Here is a 17,601-nt window from a genome sequence, read left to right as displayed (position 1 = left end):
CCAAATAAACGTGGTTACGTTGCGTACCACGTCACGTATAATATTGGGTTGGCGATTCGCAGCGATGGCGACTCGACTCTTATACGGGACGTATTGAAACTGGCCTCGGATATGACAAATGTATTTCCTAACGTGTAATTTATTGCAAACCCAGTGCACGGATCTTCAACTGGATCATTAACGTTTCTATTGTCATTGCTTTATCTCTGGTGAGTCCGCCGGTTGTTTTCCTGCTTCGGTGTGTTTTGACAGAGGCCTCAGTTTTGGGGTCCGCCCTCATAACAACAACAAAAACAGTTCCAGAAAGCGCAAGCAATGGCCAGCTCTGACTACGATTACTAGCTAACTGTAACTTTAGGACTGGAAGAAGCATAACTACGTCGTACCCAAACAGCAATATATTTATTTTGACCTGTCAGTCATAACGAGAAAATAGCATTCCCACAGCTTAACTAACTGACGTTAGCCGCGAACTAGCCATGTGATGTATATTGTTTCGATTGACTGGACTAGGCTAGCTCGCCGCTACTAGTTAGCAAACTGGCGTAACGTTAACGTGTGCTACGTTATAAGATGGCTCAACGAGGAAACTACAACTACCCAATTTAGCCAGCTAACTAACTTGGTAAACTCCAATCGGGTACAAAATTGTCTGTATCAATTGTTGACAGTTAACATGAGAAACAGAGAATGGATATTTGGATAATTAGCCAGCCTGCTAACTAACGTTAACGTAGTTGGCTAATAAAACGTTTATGATTAGTCTCGCTAACTAATATTAACCTTGAGTTAGCTAGTTACCCAGTAATACTTGTTGAAATTGCTATTTTTCTATTGCACGTCGCGAATCGGCCTTTAACATGCATTACATGACCAAAAGTATGTGCACACCTGCTCGTTGAACATCTCATTCCAAAATCATGAGCATTAATATGGAGTTGGTTCACCCCTTTGCTGCTATGACATCCTCCACTCTTCTGGGAAGGCTTTCCACTAGGCGCTGGAACATTGCTGTGGGCACTTGCTTCCATTGAGGTTGCCTGATGTTGGGTGATTAGCCCCGGCTCGCAGTCGGTGTAACAATTAATCCCAAAGGTGTTGAGGGCAGGGCTCTGTGGAGGCCAGTCAAGTTCTTCCACACCGATCTCAACAAACCATTTCTGTATGGACCTCACTTTGTGCATGGGGGCATTGTCATACTGAAACAGGAAAGGGCTTTCCCCAAAGTTGGAAGCACAAAATCATCTAGAATGACGTTGTATGCTGTAGCATTAAGATTTCCCTTCACTGGAACTAAGGGGCCTAACCTGAACCATGAAAAACAGCCCCAGACCATTATTCCTCCTCCACCAAACTGTAGTAGGCACTATGCATTCGGGCAGGTAGCGTTCTCCTGGCATCCGCCAAACCCACATTCGTCCGTTGGACTGCCAGATGGGGAAGCGTGATTCATCACTCCAGAGAACGCGTTTCCACTGCTCCAGTGTCCAATGCCGGCCAACTATACACCACTCCAGCACATGGTGATCTTAGGCTTGTGTGCGGTTGCTCGGCCATAGAAACCCATTTCATGAAGCTCCCGACGAACAGTTATTGTGCTGTTGATGCAGTTTGGAACTCTGTAGTGAGTGTTGCAACTGAGCACATAAAAAGTCTGTACAATGCACTTCAGTACTCGCCGGTCCCGTTCTGTGAGCTTGTGTGGCTGAGCCGTTGTTTCCACGTCACAATACGAGCACTTACAATTGACCAGGGCAGAAATTTGACAAATTGACTTGTTGGGAAGGTGGCATCCTATGATGTTGAAAGTTACGGAGCTCTCCAGTAAGGCCATTCTACTGCCAATGTTTGTCTATGGAGACTGCATGGCGGTGTGCTCAATTTGTATACACCTGTCAGCAACGGGTGTGGCTAAAAATAGTTGAATCAACACATTTTTTGAAGGACTGTCCACATACTTTTGTGTATTTATAGTGTACCTAGCTAGTTAGCTCTTGAAAGCCCTTCTAGGGTTTTCAGCTGTTTGCTTCAGCCAAGGCTGGCTGAGTGTAAACAACAATTCTGACACTAATCATCGCAAAATGTTTTTTGAAACGTATGCCAATATGCCCCTTTCATATCAGAGAAATAACAGTTCAAATAAAAAATATGCACTTAATATATTTTTCTTTGTACAGATCCATTTGCTGTGTGCACCTCCAGTTGACAAACTACACTTTGTCACCAGTGTTTCCCAAACTCGGTGCTCGTGACCCCAAGGGCTGCATGTTTTTTTATTTTTTATCCTAACTAACAAATCAAATGATCAAATTTATTATTTGAATTAGCTGTGTAGTTAGTGCAAAAACCAAAACGTGCACCCCTTGGGATCCCGAAGACTGAAATGAAACAAAATGGAATTCATATAATTAAACCTACCTTTGTTTTAATAACCCCAAAATAACATAAATGTTGTTTCATCGCTCAGCACTATATTCTAATTGCTTGCCTTGCTAGCCTCATCTCTGTAAAGATAACAGTCAAGGCAAACTACTACCGTTCACCAGTAATGTTAGTTGGCTATCTGGAATTCAAAAGTTTCTGCTTTGATGCGTGATTACTAATGTGTTAGTAAAATTATCTGATAGGCTAGTTCTTCTCTACTGGTCCTTGATCAGTGTTGGTGATTCACACAGTTAACAATAAATAGTTTGAGAAACATGTTTTTATTCACTGCTGGATAGATTGGCTTTGAATGTCACATGTTTTGATAATATCAGGCTTATCTGTCAGAACATTACAGCTAGACTAGCTCTTGCCCTTATCATGACTCCAATTCCCTTGCACTACATTGGAGTCAGTGAATGTCCCTTTTTGCCTTGTGAGGGAAATGGTGAGGATTATTAACGTTTCTAAATGTTAAAACAGAGCCATAGGATTGTAGTTAACATGGAGCTGTGGTCAATACGTTCATCTGAGAACTCATAATAGGGAAGTTATCAGGCTTCTTGGGTTCTCAAGACCAGCACATGCAACTACTCAACCTTTACTCTTCCCCAGAACGTCACTCAGATCCTCACTCTTTCCTCATATCCTCCTTACGTCACTGAGATGGGAAGTATTCACTTTGAGAGATGATGATTTTAAGCCTTTGCTTGAGTGTTGCAGGTTCAGATCAGATGCATGGTAGTCACATGACAGGACTGAGGTGCTAAGCCTGCCCTGTGTGACTCTGCACACAGAGCCAGACTGAGCTGAGGCCATGGGTCACGAGCCTGCTGACGTAAAAAAAAAGTGCTTTGTTGGTATGTCCACACGCACACCAGTGTGTGTGTGACAGATATGTTTTATCAGTCAGTGCCAGTGAGGAGGAGGGTACCTCTGGAGCATGCACTGCTAACTTAGCTCTCTGCTCAGTCAGGTGACAGAATGACGTCCCTTTTAGGCTGTGCCTAGGTCTTCACAATCTAGTAGGTTCAGGTTCTACGGTTCAGAAAGGAATCGGGCTCTTTCAGTCCGCAGGGTCTTACATTTTACAAGCATTTGTGGGACTGTTAATGCAGGTAGGTTGAGGTGAGACAATGAAGGTACAATGTAAAGGCAAAATGGCTCGGTTTGTAGGGCTGGGCGACATAGAATTAATTTGAATTCATGTTTTAGAGCAAAGTTCCAAATGCCTGTTTCGCAGAAATCAAAGTTTGTTTAAAAAAATATATATAATGTACGAGTGTTCTGTGTCTTTGGTTTCGACTCCCTCTGCTGTGTGCACTGTGCAACTTCCCACTCGCACACAGACACCAAGCCCCTCCCACTCACAGAAAAGACGAAAGATGACTTCTTCCTTTCTGACAACAAGCCATTTAAACTCTCTATTTGAGTTTTGGTCCAACAGAATCGGTCATATGGATACCGTAATGCTTAGACATTATTTGACTGAAATAGATGAGAACTTAATCTTTCTAACTATAGCCTTAGTGTTTAGAGCGTTGGGACAGTAACTGAAATGTTGCTGGATTGAATCCGCGTGCTAACAAGGTAAAAATCTGTCGTTCTGCCCCTGAGCAAGGTAGTTAACCCACTGTTCCCGGGTGCTGAAGACGTGACTAGGTATCCCCTTTCCTTTGTCTGAACGCCCAAAATGTACAGTGCCTTCAGAAAGTATTCACACTCCTTGACTTTTTCCACATTTTGTTGTGTTATAGCCTGAATCTAAAATTAATTAAATTGAGATTTTTGGTTACTGGCCTACACACAATACCCCATAATGTCAAGAGCGAGTTATGTTTAAAAAAATATTTACACATTAATTAGAAATGAAAACTTAAAATGTCTTGACTCAAAAAGTATTCAACCCCTTTGTTATGGCAAGCATAAAGTTCAGGAGTAAACATTTTCTTAACAAGTCACAAGTTGCATGGACACACTTGTGTGCAATAATAGTGTTTTAACATGAATTTTGTATGACTACCACATCTCTGTACCCCACACACACACACTTTGGGTGGTGTATCAATACACCCAGGCACTGCAAAGATAAAGGCGTCTTTCCTAACTCAGTTGCCGGAGAGGAAGGAAACTGCTCAGGTATTTCACCATGAGGCCAATGGTGACTTTAAAACAGTTAGTTTAATGGCTGTGATAAGAGAAACTTGAAACAACATTGTCGTTACTCCACAATACTAACCTTATTGACAGAGTGAAAAGAAGGAAGCCTGTACAAAATACAAATATTCCAAAACATACATTCTGTTTGCAACAATGCACTAAAGTAGTGCTGAAAGAAATGTGGCAAAACAACTAACTTTTTGTCCTGAATACAAAGTGTGATATTTGTGGCAAATCCAAATCTTCAAGCGTAGTGGTGGCTGCATCATAGGGGTATGCTTGTAATTGTTAAGGGCTGGAGAGTTTTTTTTGTGTGTTTGTTTTGTTGTTTTTTCAGGATAGAAAAACAAACAATGTTGCTAAGCACAGGCAATCCTACAGGAAAAACTGGTTCAGTCTGCTTTCCACCAGACACTGGGAGATTAATTCACCTTTCAACAGGACAATAATCTAAAACACAAGTCCAAACCTACAGTGGAGTTGCTTACCAAGAACACTGTGAATGTTCTTGAGTGGCCGAGTTAGTTTAGACTTAAATCTGCTCGTAGATCTATGGCAAGACCAAGAACCTGAGGGTCATTCTGACAGAGCTCAAGAGTTCCTCTGTGGAGGTGGGAGAACCTTCCAGAAGTTCAACCATCTCTGCAGCACTCCACCAACCAGCCTTTTATGGGAGAGTGGCCAGATGGAAGCCACTACTCAGTAAATGTCACATGACCGCCTGCTTGGAGTTTGCCAAAAGGCACCTAAAGGACTCTCAGACTATGAGAAACAATATTCTCTGGTCTGATGAAACTAAGCTTGAACTCTTATTCAGTACTTTGTTGAAGGACATTTAACAGTGATTACACTCAAGTCTTCGTGGGTATAATACAAACTTGGCACATCTGTATTTGGAGTTTCTCCCATTCTTCTCTGCAGATCCTCTCAAACTCTGTCAGATTGGATGGGGAGCATCGCTGCACAGCTATTTTAAGTCTCTTCAGAGATGTTCGATCGGGTTCAAGTCCGGGCTCTGGCTGGGCCACTCAAGGACATTGAGACTTGTCCCGAAGCTACTCCTGCATTGTCTTTGATGTGTACTTGGGGTCGTTGGGTCGTTGTCCTGTTGGAAGGTGAACCTTCGCCCCAGTCTGAGGTCCTGAGTGCTCTGGAGCAGGTTTTCACCAAGGATCTCGCTGTACAATTTTCCATTCATCTTTCTCTCAAACCTGACTAGTCTCACAGTCCCTGCTGCTGAAAAACATCCCCACAGCATGATGCTGCCACCACCATGCTTCACCGTAGGGATGGTGCCAGGTTCCCTCCACATGTGACGCTTGGCATTCAGGCCAAGAAGTTCAATATTGTTTTCATCAGACCACCGAATCTTGTTTCTCATGGTTTGAGAGTCCTGTAAGTGCCTTTTGGCAAACTCCAAGCGGGCTATCCATGTGCCTTTTTACTGAGGTGTGGCTTCTGCCTGATTTGAAGTGCTGCAGCAATGGTTGTCCTTCTGGAAGGTTCTCCAATCTCCAAAGATGAACTCTTGAGCTCTGTCAGAGTGACCATCTGGTTCTTGGTCACCCCCACTGACCAAGGCCCTCTCCCCCGACTGCTCAGTTTGCCCGGGTGGCCAGCTCTCGGAAGTCTTGGTGGTTCCAAACTTCTTCCATTTAAGAATGATGGAGCCACTGTGTTCTTGGGCACCTTCAATGCTACCCTTCCCTTCAAACCTTCTGCTACCCAGATCTGGTACCCTTCCCCAGATCTGTGCCTTGACACAATCCTTTCTCTGAGCTCTACGGACAATTCCTTTGGCCTCATTGCTTGGTTTTTGCTCTGACGTGCACTGTCAACTGTGGAACCTTTTATACATTTTATATATCAGCTCCCAGCTGTGCCCTGGGCACCATTTGTGAATTGATCGCCCCCATCTAGCTTCAGAGTTTGTTCTGTTAGGTGACCTAAACTGGGATATGCTTAACACCCCGGCAGTCCTACAATCTAAGCTAGATGCCCTCAATCTCACTCAAATAATCAAGGAACCCACCAGGTACAACCCTAACTCTGTAAACAAGGGCACCCTCATAGACGTCATCTTGACCAACTGGCCCTCCAAATATACCTCCGCTGTCTTCAACCAGGATCTCAGCGATCACTGCCTCATTGCCTGTATCCGCCATGGAGCCGCAGTCAAACGACCACCCCTCATCACTGTCAAACGCTCCCTAAAACACTTCTGTGAGCAGGCCTTTCTAATCGACCTGGCCCGGGTATCCTGGAAGGACATTGACCTCATCCCGTCAGTTGAGGATGCCTGGTCATTCTTTAAAAGTAACTTCCTCACCATTTTAGATAAGCATGCTCCATTCAAAAAATGCAGAACCAAGAACAGAAACAGCCCTTGGTTCACTCCAGACCTGACTGCCCTCGACCAGCACAAAAACATCCTGTGGCGGACTGCAATAGCATCGAATAGCCCCCGTGATATGCAACTGTTCAGGGAAGTCAGGAACCAATACACGCAGTCAGTCAGATTCTTCAGGCAGAAGTTTGCATCCTGTAACTCCAACTCCAAAAAGTTCTGGGACACTGTGAAGTCCATGGAGAACAAGAGCACCTCCTCCCAGCTGCCCACTGCACTGAGGCTAGGTAACACGGTCTCCACCAATAAATCCATGATTATCGAAAACTTCAATAAGCACTTCTCAACGGCTGGGCATGCCTTCCGCCTGGCTACTCCAACCTCGGCCAAAAGCTCCGCCCCCCCCCTCGCCCAAGCCTCTCCAGGTTCTCCTTTACCCAAATCCAGATAGCAGATGTTCTGAAATAGCTGCAAAACCTGGACCCGTACAAATCAGCTGGGCTTGACAATCTGGACCCTCTATTTCTGAAACTATCTGCCGCCATTGTCGCAACCACTATTACCAGCCTGTTCAACCTCTCTTTCATATCGTCTGAGATCCCCAAGGATTGGAAAGCTGCCGCAGTCATCCCCCTCTTCAAAGGGGGAGACACCCTGGACCCAAACTGTTATAGACCTATATCCATCCTGCCCTGCCTATCTAAGGTCTTCGAAAGCCAAGTCAACAAACCGGTCACTGACCATCTCGAATCCCACCGTACCTTCTCCGCTGTGCAATCCGGTTTCCGAGCCGGTCACGGGTGCACCTCAGCCACACTCAAGGTACTAAACGATATCATAACCGCCATCGATAAAAGACAGTACAGTGCAGCCGTCTTCATCGACCTCGCCAAGGCTTTCGACTCTGTCAATCACCATATTCTTATCGGCAGACTCAATAGCCTCGGTTTTTCGGATGACTGCCTTGCCTGGTTCACCAATTACTTTGCAGATAGAGTTCAGTGTGTCAAATCGGAGGGCATGCTGTCCGGTCCTCTGGCAGTCTCTATGGGGGTGCCACAGGGTTCAATTCTCGGGCCGACTCTTTTCTCTGTATATATCAATGATGTTGCTCTTGCTGCGGGTGATTCCCTGATCCACCTCTACGCAGACGACACCATTCTATATACTTTCGGCCCGTCATTGGACACTGTGCTATCTAACCTCCAAACGAGCTTCAATGCCATACAGCACTCCTTCCGTGGCCTCCAACTGCTCTTAAACGCGAGTAAAACCAAATGCATGCTTTTCAACCGATCGATGCCTGCACCCGCATGCCCGACTAGCATCACCACCCTGGATGGTTCCGACCTTGAATATGTGGACATCTATAAGTACCTAGGTGTCTGGCTAGACTGCAAACTCTCCTTCCAGACTCACATCAAACATCTCCAATCGAAAATCAAATCAAGAGTCTGCTTTCTATTCCGCAACAAAGCCTCCTTCACTCACGCTGCCAAACTTACCCTAGTAAAACTGACTATCCTACCGATCCTCGACTTCGGCGATGTCATAAACAAAATTGCTTCCAACACTCTACTCAGCAAACTGGATGCAGTTTATCACAGTGCCATCCGTTTTGTCACTAAAGCACCTTATACCACCCACCACTGCGACTTGTATGCTCTAGTCGGCTGGCCCTCACTACATATTCGTCGCCAGACCCACTGGCTCCAGGTCATCTACAAGTCCATGCTAGGTAAAGCTCCGCCTTATCTCAGTTCACTGGTCACGATGGCAACACCCATCCATAGTGCGCGCTCCAGCAGGTGTATCTCACTGATCATCCCTAAAGCCAACACCTCATTTGGCCGCCTTTCGTTCCAGTACTCTGCTGCCTGTGACTGGAACGAACTGCAAAAATCGCTGAAGTTGGAGACTTTTATCTCCCTCACCAACTTCAAACATCAGCTATCCGAGCAGCTAACCGATCGCTGCAGCTGTACATAGTCTATTGGTAAATAGCCCACCCATTTTCACCTACCTCATTCCCATACTGTTTTTATACTGTTTTTTATTTATTTACTTTTCTGCTCTTTTGCACACCAATATCTCTACCTGTACATGACCATCTGATCATTTATCACTCCACTGTTAATCTGCAAAATTGTATTATTCGCCTACCTCCTCATCCCTTTTGCACACATTGTATATAGACTGCCCATTTTTTTCTACTGTGTTATTGACTTGTTAATTGTTTACTCCATGTGTAACTCTGTTGTCTGTTCACACTGCTATGCTTTATCTTGGCCAGGTCGCAGTTGCAAATGAGAACTTGTTCTCAACTAGCCTACCTGGTTAAATAAAGGTGAAATAAAATAAAACATATAGACAAGTGTGTGCCTTTCCAAATCATATTCAAACCATTGAATTTACCACCAATGCACTTCAAGTTGTAGAAACATCTCAATGATGGTTAATGGAAACATGGATGCACCTGAGCTCAATTTCGAGTATTGTTTGGAAATTGTTTTGTCTAATCCATTTTAGAGTAAGGCTGTAACGTAAAAATGTGGGAAAAGGGAAGTGGTCTGAATTCTTTCCAAATGCACTGTAGCTGTATCTTATCTTACAGTTACACCCCCCCCTCCCCCTTTTCAGAATTGATGATCATAGTATACTGTGGCCCAACTGGATGTAAATGGGTTTTTTCCATTACATAAATGTGTTTTAAGTGGTGTCTCTCACCTCACTTGCAGCCTACTGTACCCACCAGCACAGCTATATTTACCAGGGAATGAAAAGGTCTATTGTAGATCGAATGTTCCTGCGAAAAGTAAGCTGTTTGAGATGTTTGCAGATTAACTATTTGTTCATTCCTTATAATAACTAGTTTCATGTTCTCTTTTTTTTCTACCGAATTCAATGTCTTCACTCTAACTGAAATTTGCAAATCAGGATCATCAGGATTGCACCTCATCTGTTGCTTGTTCTCTTTTGGTACGTAGCAAAACCGGTGCACATCACAGTTCTCGCTACTCATTTTGTTTAGTTTCTTATCATTTTGAAGTGATAACTTATTGAAAAGAACATCTTTGTCTGCGTAAGGGCTGTATTTCATTTTCTACATGTGACACAGAATGACTGTGTGCCCTGCACTCCAAATCCAGGTACTGCAGGGTGTTACTCTCATCCATGTGATCACTGTTAACTGTTTACAAGGGATCCTCTGCAATAAGAGACTACTGTAGTCCAGTTTTATGGCGCAATCAAATGAGATCTTTCCCCTTTGTTCCACTCTCTGCAGACTTAGATTTGGGGTCCATTGAAGAAGGCCTGTGTTCCTTGTCCAGTGACCCACACTCCTTCACAAGGGCCATGGTAAAGTGCATCCTTCATCATGACCGTTTTCTATCTACCAGTGAAGAGCTATCTGTGTGTGCTGTCTGCCGAATCGGAAACTCCATTGATTTTCAGCCTTTTTAAATCTGCAGTGTTTACTGGTAGCTAGATGGTTGCATCGGACACAGTGTCAAAGTTCCACCCAGTCTGCTGCCTCAGCAGGGATTGTTTGATTTTGACTGGAAGCCTTAGTGATATGGAGTAGTATTACCACTGCGTGTGACGAGTTACATCTTGGTCAATCATAAACCTTGCTCTGAAAGTGTGTGTGTGTGGGGATTGACATTAAGGGTAGCCCTATAACTTGGCTGGGGGTGTGACCTCAGCAGTCACAACTTGAGCCTGCTTGTGGAGGTTGCCCCATTGGCAAGGAGATATACAATACCTGATATCAATCCAAAAAAATACTCCTGGTTTGCCTGATGGGCGAGTGTCTTTCAGACCGTAAATACCTGATGTGTATGGTTTTTTATGTGTGTGTGTCTGCCCGTGTGTTTTGTGCGTTCCTGTGCCTGCCCCCTGACTGGCCCCTACAGAGTGTTACCCCAGCCATGCGGACGAACAGGACACTGAGCTTGGCTCCCAGACAGCATTCAGTTGGTGGGATGGTCCCACTGAGCTTGCTGCCCCAGCCATGTCTTTTATCTGCAATGTCTACGGACCACCCTAATCTCTCTTTGTCCCTGCCAGTATTGCCATTATGTTCTCACTAGACTGAACTCCTATTGTAGCCTTTCCGCCCATGAGCCCCAGGGTGCTGCTGAAACGGACCGGGACAAAGCAAAGAGCACAGGGCCCTGTTTCAGAAGGCAGTTTAAACATTTTTTATATAATTTAGTCCCTGAATAAAAACTATTTAACTGCTTACGTGTTCATGCCTCACATTACCATCAAAGAAATGTCCTCTGTGGGTTTCTGAAATCTGCTCATTAAATTGAGAAGTATGGTATGCAACATCAAAGAGCTTCTCACGTGTGGCACAGATGGATACCAATAGAAATCAAAGGGGACCATAATTGGATCCAGCCACCCAAATTACATTTAGACCTGTAATTATTTAAGACACTTGGTTGTAAAAGGATTACTTATGATATTTTGTACTTGGCGTAGTGTGCTCTGTAGCCGGTATCTGTTTCTGACTCTGAACTGGGTTACACAGACAAACTTTAGTACCATGCCAGACTGTCAGCCAAGGGTGAGGTACTCTTCGCAAGGGACTTGGGCCTGTGTGTGTGTGTGTGTGTGTGTGTGTGTGTGTGTGTGTGGAGGATTGAGAGATTGCACAGGGATGATTTAAGACCACACACCTATTTATAGTTGGTTTTAGTATCAACACTCCTCTGATTACATTTGGCTTCATCATTGGCTGTTTGTGAAAGCCTATTCAATTAAGTTACTGTTAGAGGTATGGTTAAATGTGGGAGTGGTTGGAGAATGGCTACAGTTGATGCTGGTTGTAACCAGTGAATGGGGATAGTAGTGGACTATTGAGTTATTTTACAAGACAACGGACATTCCACATAATCAACAACATATTTTCTGATTGGCAGGAGGAGGAGGGGCCGCAGAGCATGGAATGTATCCAGGCCAATCAGATCTTCCCCAAGAAGCCCCCAGTCCTGGAGGAGGGGAGCCTGCAGGTGAGAACACTAATTGCCGGAGCTGGTTAGCACAATGCCAAGTCATGCCTGTACAGTTATCGCAAAGTCATTTTTCTACATGTGTTTGTAATGGTCATTTAGAGGTATGTATGTAGGTGTGTATTTATATGGCACCTTTACAAGTGATAAGGTTCTGTGCCCTTTGATAACTTCCCTCCTGTGGTGCCAGGTGCCCTTTCCCGAGCTGCATGGGGAGTTCACAAAGTACGTGGGGAGAGCGGAGGATGCAATCATCGCCATGTCCAGCTACCGCCTCCACATCAAGTTCAAAGAGTCCATCGTAAATGTAAGTACTGCCGACTAACTAAGTGAAGGCTTGGGACTTGATAGCACATAGTTTATCACCCAGCTCTAACACACACTTTAATTTCACAGACAGTGCCTAAGTGTCTGAAGAAACTCTACAGCTGGTCAGTAAAGTGAAACCCTATTGTCTCCAGTCTCTGTGCACCGTGACTTTTTATGAATGGAGACTGTGTGCTGGGTCCAGTGACAGTGTGCCACTACTGTTGTGGTAACAAGGCAGGCAGTCTGGAGAGGGCATTCTCAGTTGTTTTGCTTTTCTCTTTCCACTTGCCGTTGCCATGGTTGCAAAGATCCCATCAGGGATGCACAACACTTCCGCCCTCTCCCCCTTTTGCCGTGTTATATAAAGACCGTCTTTGTTACCAATGTGTGGTTATTCTTAGAAATGGACATCTCATTATTACACTGTTCGTAGTATAGAACATTCCTCCAATTTACAAACAAATGACACTGCTTCACTTCCTCTCACTGTAGTAGTATAGTACCGTAGTGATCAAAATCATTGTTGTGCAGGTTCTGCGCCTTTTGGATTGGCATGTTTTTACATATACAGGGACGTTTCTGCTCAATCACCTGTGTTAAAATGTTCCAGGTCTTACCAGCTAGCTCACCTGTTTTTTTTCTGTATTTTTTTTCTCTTTTTTTTCTCCCTTTTCTGCGGTCAGACTAGTTATATTGGAGCTGAATCTCACTGTTTAATAAAACAAGAGTGTGTGTTCTCTTCACACATGTGGATTGGATGGTAAAGCGTTTGCATCACATGGCTGTGGTTCACCACTCACATAAAGAGAGAATGGAGAGCGGGAGCGCGCAGTGAGGCAGGCCGTTAACAAGCATCTGAGGAATTCATTGTGTGGTCAGATGTGGATTAGAGAGCAGGAATTATAACAGAGCGTAAGGAATGTGTGGCCAGGCAATAGCAGCAGAACAGACACAGCTTTAACTCTGTTTCCCTTGTCTTTATTGTCTCTCCTGTTTTGTTTTGAACAACAGAGTGACAGTTGTTGTGAGGTGTCAGTAAGTACCCAGCAGCCCCTGCATGCACAGTGTGTTGCCCTGCTCACAGACTGGGCTGGGATGGATAATGACATGGCAACTGTGTGTGTGTGTGAACCTGTTGAACACTGACCGCCTGGCCATTCTGCATGGCATTGGACCGTGTTGGAATTGTAAAACCAGCATTCGCTGCACTCCCCTCTGAGTCACTGCAGAGCAGAAAATGTGCTTTTGGGTGAAACTTTGCCCTTCCATTTCCTGGTTGCTCAAATTTCATAATGTTTGCCAAATTTCAGTTTGTGACCAAACAAGCAATGTATAGTGTAAAGTAAGGATATGTAACTCTTACGAGGTCCAGATGCTGCTGTTTTTCTGATCTACCTGATAATTAATTGCACCCACCTGGTGTTTCAGGTCTTAATCAGTCCCTGGGGGGAAAAAAGCAGTGGGACTGGTTTCGAGGTCCAAAGTTGAGTTTGAGCGGTGTTGAGAATTATCGTATGATCTAAACCACTGTGACATTTATTTTTTCAATAACCCAAAATAATATTATTTTCAGCTGTTTGAAGCTGTTGTACAAAACTGAAAGTAAAAAGACACAAAAGCTAAACTCACTCCTCGATCACACCTACAGCGTCATTGTGTTTTGGTCCAATGGAACGCTGTGTTTGTCTTGCAGCGTTGCGTTGCAGAGGCAGTTGCAGTGCGTTCTATGTGGTGACTACATTGGATAAATCGAACGTATGCATCAAATTGTACGCTTAGACGGCTTGACAGAAATAGCAGAAGGCGAATGTTGAACTTTTTTTGCATACATATCCAGATGATGCTGCGTACCATTTTGCACAAGGACGCTGTACAGTCGTGGCCAAAAGTTCTGAGAATGACACAAATATTAATTTTCAAAAAGTCTGCTGCCTCAGTTTGTATGATGGCAATTTGAATATACTCCAGAATGTTATGAAGTGATCAGATGAATTGCAATTAACTGCAAAGTCCCTCTGCCATGCAAATGAACTGAATATCCCAAAAACATTTCCACTGCATTTCAGCTCTGCCACAAAAGGACCAGCTAACATCACGTCAGTGATTCTCTCGTTAACACAGGTGTGAGTGTTGACGAGGACAAGGCTGGAGATCACTCTGTCATGCTGATTGAGTTCGAATAACAGACTGGAAGCTTCAAAAGGAGCGTGGTGCTTAGAATCATTGTTCTTCCTCTGTCATTCATGGTTACCTGCAAGGAAACATGTGCCGTCATCATTGCCTTGCACAAAAAAAGCTTCACAGGCAAGAATATTGCTGCCAGTATGATTGCACTTAAATCAATCATTTATCAGATCACCAAGAACTTCAAGGAGAGCAGTTCAATTGTTGTGAAGAAGGCTTCAGGGCGCCGAAGAAAGTCCAGCAAGCGCCAGGACCGTCTCCTAAAGTTGATTCAGCTGCGGGATCGGGGCACCACCAGTACAGAGCTTGCTCGGGAATGGCAGCAGGCAGGTGTGAGTGCATCTGCACGCACAGTGAGGTGAAGACTTTTTGAGGATGGCCTGGTGTCAAGAAGGGCAGCAAAGAAGCCAATTCTCTCCAGGAAAAACATCAGGGACAGACTGATATTCTGCAAAAGGTACAGGGATTGGACTGCTGAGGACGGGGGTAAAGTCATTATCTCTGATGAATCCCCTTTCCGATTATTTGGGGCATCCGGAAAAAAGCTTGTCCGGAGAAGACAAGGTGAGGGGTTGCATCTCAGCCAAGGGAGTGGGCTCACTCACAATTTTTCCTAAGAACACAGTCATGAATAAAGAATGTTACCAACACATCCTCCGAGAGCAACTTCTCCTAACCATCCAGGAACAATTTGGTGACGAACAATGCCTTTTCCAGCATGGAGCACCTTGCCATAAGGCAAAAGTGATAACTAAGTTGCTCGGGGAACAAAACATTGATGTTTTGGGTCCTTAATCCCATTGAGAACTTGTGGTCAATCCTCAAGAGACGGGTGGACAAACAAACACCCACAAATTCTGACAAGCTCCAAGCATTGATTATGCAAGAATGGGCTGTCATCAGTCAGGATGTGGCCCAGAAGTTAATTGACAGCATGCCAGGGCGGATTTGCAGAGGTCTTGATTAAGAATGGTCAACACTGCAAATATTGAGTTTTTGCATCAACTTTGTGTAATTGTCAATAAAAGCCTATGACACTTGTGAAATGCTTGTAATTATACTTCAGTATGCCATAGTAAAATCTGACAAAAATATCTAAAGACACTGATTCAGCACAGTTTGTGGAAAACTTTTGGCCACGACTGTAGGTGTGATCGAGAAAGCTTAGAACGGATCGACCAATTATCAGGCTAGATCTATAACTTACATTTTTATGTGAATTTGGTTGAGTTGCCCACGAAGCTACATGTTGGATCTCTTCAGTATAATACTGTAGTTTTGGTGGTATTTGCCTAGATCAGATGAGGGTTTAATACAGTAAATATGAGGCGATAGGGCTGCAGATGAACATTTACTGCACATTGATCCAGCAGTTTTACGTACTGAATCAGTACACGATGGAAGCACATCAAATCGGAAGGTGGTGCTAAAGGAGATGTGAAAATGGCAACCTTTGCCTGGGAAATGCTATTTGACATCTAATGCAGCTAGTTTGCAGCTGTGAAGGAGTAGTATGTGCTCAGATTTTCAAGGTGACAGCAGTGTAGCCTTTAGTTCTCCTGGCATGATCGGCATTATCACACTTAACGTGAAACATTTAACTAGCCTACTAACTTGTTTTGAAATGTAGACATTTTGTTGGTGGCGATTTTGCACAAGCATTTACTGCATGTGCTTGTGACTTCTGCTCTTACTTTAGGATGTCCCCTTGTGTGACTGTAGAGCACATGTAGGCCTAGAGCCTGAAACTAGCTTATTTGTTTGTGCGAGAGAAAGTCCGCTTGCTGGTTTGGAGATTGTGGTACACCAGAGTGTGACTGTTGTGTTTCTGTGTTTATTCTCTCACCAGGTCCCTCTGCAGCTCATAGAGACTGTGGAGTGTCGTGACATGTTCCAGCTCCATGTCACCTGCAAGGACTGTAAAGTCGTCAGGTAGGAGGACCAACTGAAACAATACACACATGTATATTGCGTGCAACATTTTTGCTGATGTTCATGTCTTGGTTTAGGCCTATAAGCTAGTATGTATGATTGTGCTGCTTGTCTCCCAGGTGTCAATTCTCCACCTTAGAGCAGTGTCAGGAGTGGCTGAAGCGGCTGAACGCTGCGGTCCGCCCTCCGTCTTGCTTGGAGGACCTCTTCTCCTTCCCCTTCCATGCCTGGTGTGTGGACGTGTATGCCGGGGAGAAGGAGCAGCACGGGGAGCTGTGCAGGCCAGGTACATAGACCAGGACACCGGTGTCCTCAGACAACCTCTACTCAGATCCTTCCCGTCATTTTGGCTAATCTCATCTCTCCTCATGTGTCCCTGTGTGCTCTGTTAGGAGAGCATGTGACCTCCTGGTTCAAGAATGAGGTGGAGAGGATGGGCTTTGACACTCAAAACGCCTGGAGGATATCTGACATCAACAGCAAGTTCAGGTATGAGCAGCTAACAGCCCCCTGACAGCCTGCATCCTACAGGGCTGATCTGATTACCAGGCCTCCCAGGGTAGTGCCATGATAACTGTCTGCTGTCACCCTGCTGCACACACTGCTCTGTGTGTCTGATACAGAGGCTGATTGTACTGTTGTCCTCCACTGGTGAGGAGCCTCGTGTAGATAAGGACCTTGTCAACGATTAGGTGTCCAGGAATAGGGACATTTTAAAGGCATCACTCAGCCTGTGCCCCCCTTTCCTCCTGTTCTAATCCTGCCCCCCTCTCCTCCTGTTCTAAACCCTGCCCCCTCTCCTCCTCTCTAACCCCTGCCCCCTCTCCTCCTCTCTAACCCCTGCCCCCTCTCCTCCTGTTCTAACCCCTGCCCCCTCTCCCCCTGTTCTAACCCCTCTCCCCTGTTCTAACCCCTCTCCGCCTGTTCTAACCCCTCTCCGCCTGTTCTAACCCCTCTCCGCCTGTTCTAACCCCTGCTCCCCTCTCCCCCTGTTCTAACCCCTGCTCCCCTCTCCCCTGTTCTAACCCCTGCCCCCTCTCCCCCTGTTCTAACCCCTCTCCCCCTGTTCTAACCCCTCTCCGCCTGTTCTAACCCCTGCCCCCTCTCCTCCTGTTCTAACCCCTGCCCCCCCTCTCCCCTGTTCTAACCCCTCTCCCCTGTTCTAACCCCTCTCCGCCTGTTCTAACCCCTCTCCGCCTGTTCTAACCCCTCTCCGCCTGTTCT

General features: G+C 45.1%; 1 protein-coding gene across 11 annotated transcripts in view; it reads left to right on the top strand.

Annotated features, from left to right (window-relative positions):
- Nucleotides 1–38: 38 nt before the first annotated feature.
- LOC124034413 (myotubularin-related protein 3-like) overlaps nt 39–17,601 on the top strand; it is a 30,132-nt gene continuing 12,569 nt past the window's right edge. For 5 of the 11 annotated variants that reach the window (XM_046347592.1, XM_046347598.1, XM_046347595.1 and 2 more), the window contains exons 1-9: nt 39–209; nt 9,869–9,910; nt 10,218–10,291; nt 11,863–11,952; nt 12,143–12,259; nt 13,273–13,296; nt 16,295–16,377; nt 16,497–16,663; nt 16,770–16,866. In XM_046347592.1, the coding sequence (XP_046203548.1) occupies nt 10,289–10,291; nt 11,863–11,952; nt 12,143–12,259; nt 13,273–13,296; nt 16,295–16,377; nt 16,497–16,663; nt 16,770–16,866 (581 nt within the window). In that variant the 5' untranslated portion in view covers nt 39–209; nt 9,869–9,910; nt 10,218–10,288. Of the gene's footprint in view, nt 210–9,669; nt 9,747–9,868; nt 9,911–10,217; nt 10,292–11,862; nt 11,953–12,142; nt 12,260–13,272; nt 13,297–16,294; nt 16,378–16,496; nt 16,664–16,769; nt 16,867–17,601 lie in introns of all 11 variants that reach the window. The other 6 variants (XM_046347599.1, XM_046347596.1, XM_046347593.1 and 3 more) reach the window with 4 other exon arrangements.

Source organism: Oncorhynchus gorbuscha, linkage group LG04 (assembly GCF_021184085.1).
Source record: "Oncorhynchus gorbuscha isolate QuinsamMale2020 ecotype Even-year linkage group LG04, OgorEven_v1.0, whole genome shotgun sequence".
NCBI classification, from domain to species: Eukaryota; Metazoa; Chordata; class Actinopteri; order Salmoniformes; family Salmonidae; genus Oncorhynchus; species Oncorhynchus gorbuscha.
This window is presented reverse-complemented; position numbering and strand designations above follow the sequence as displayed.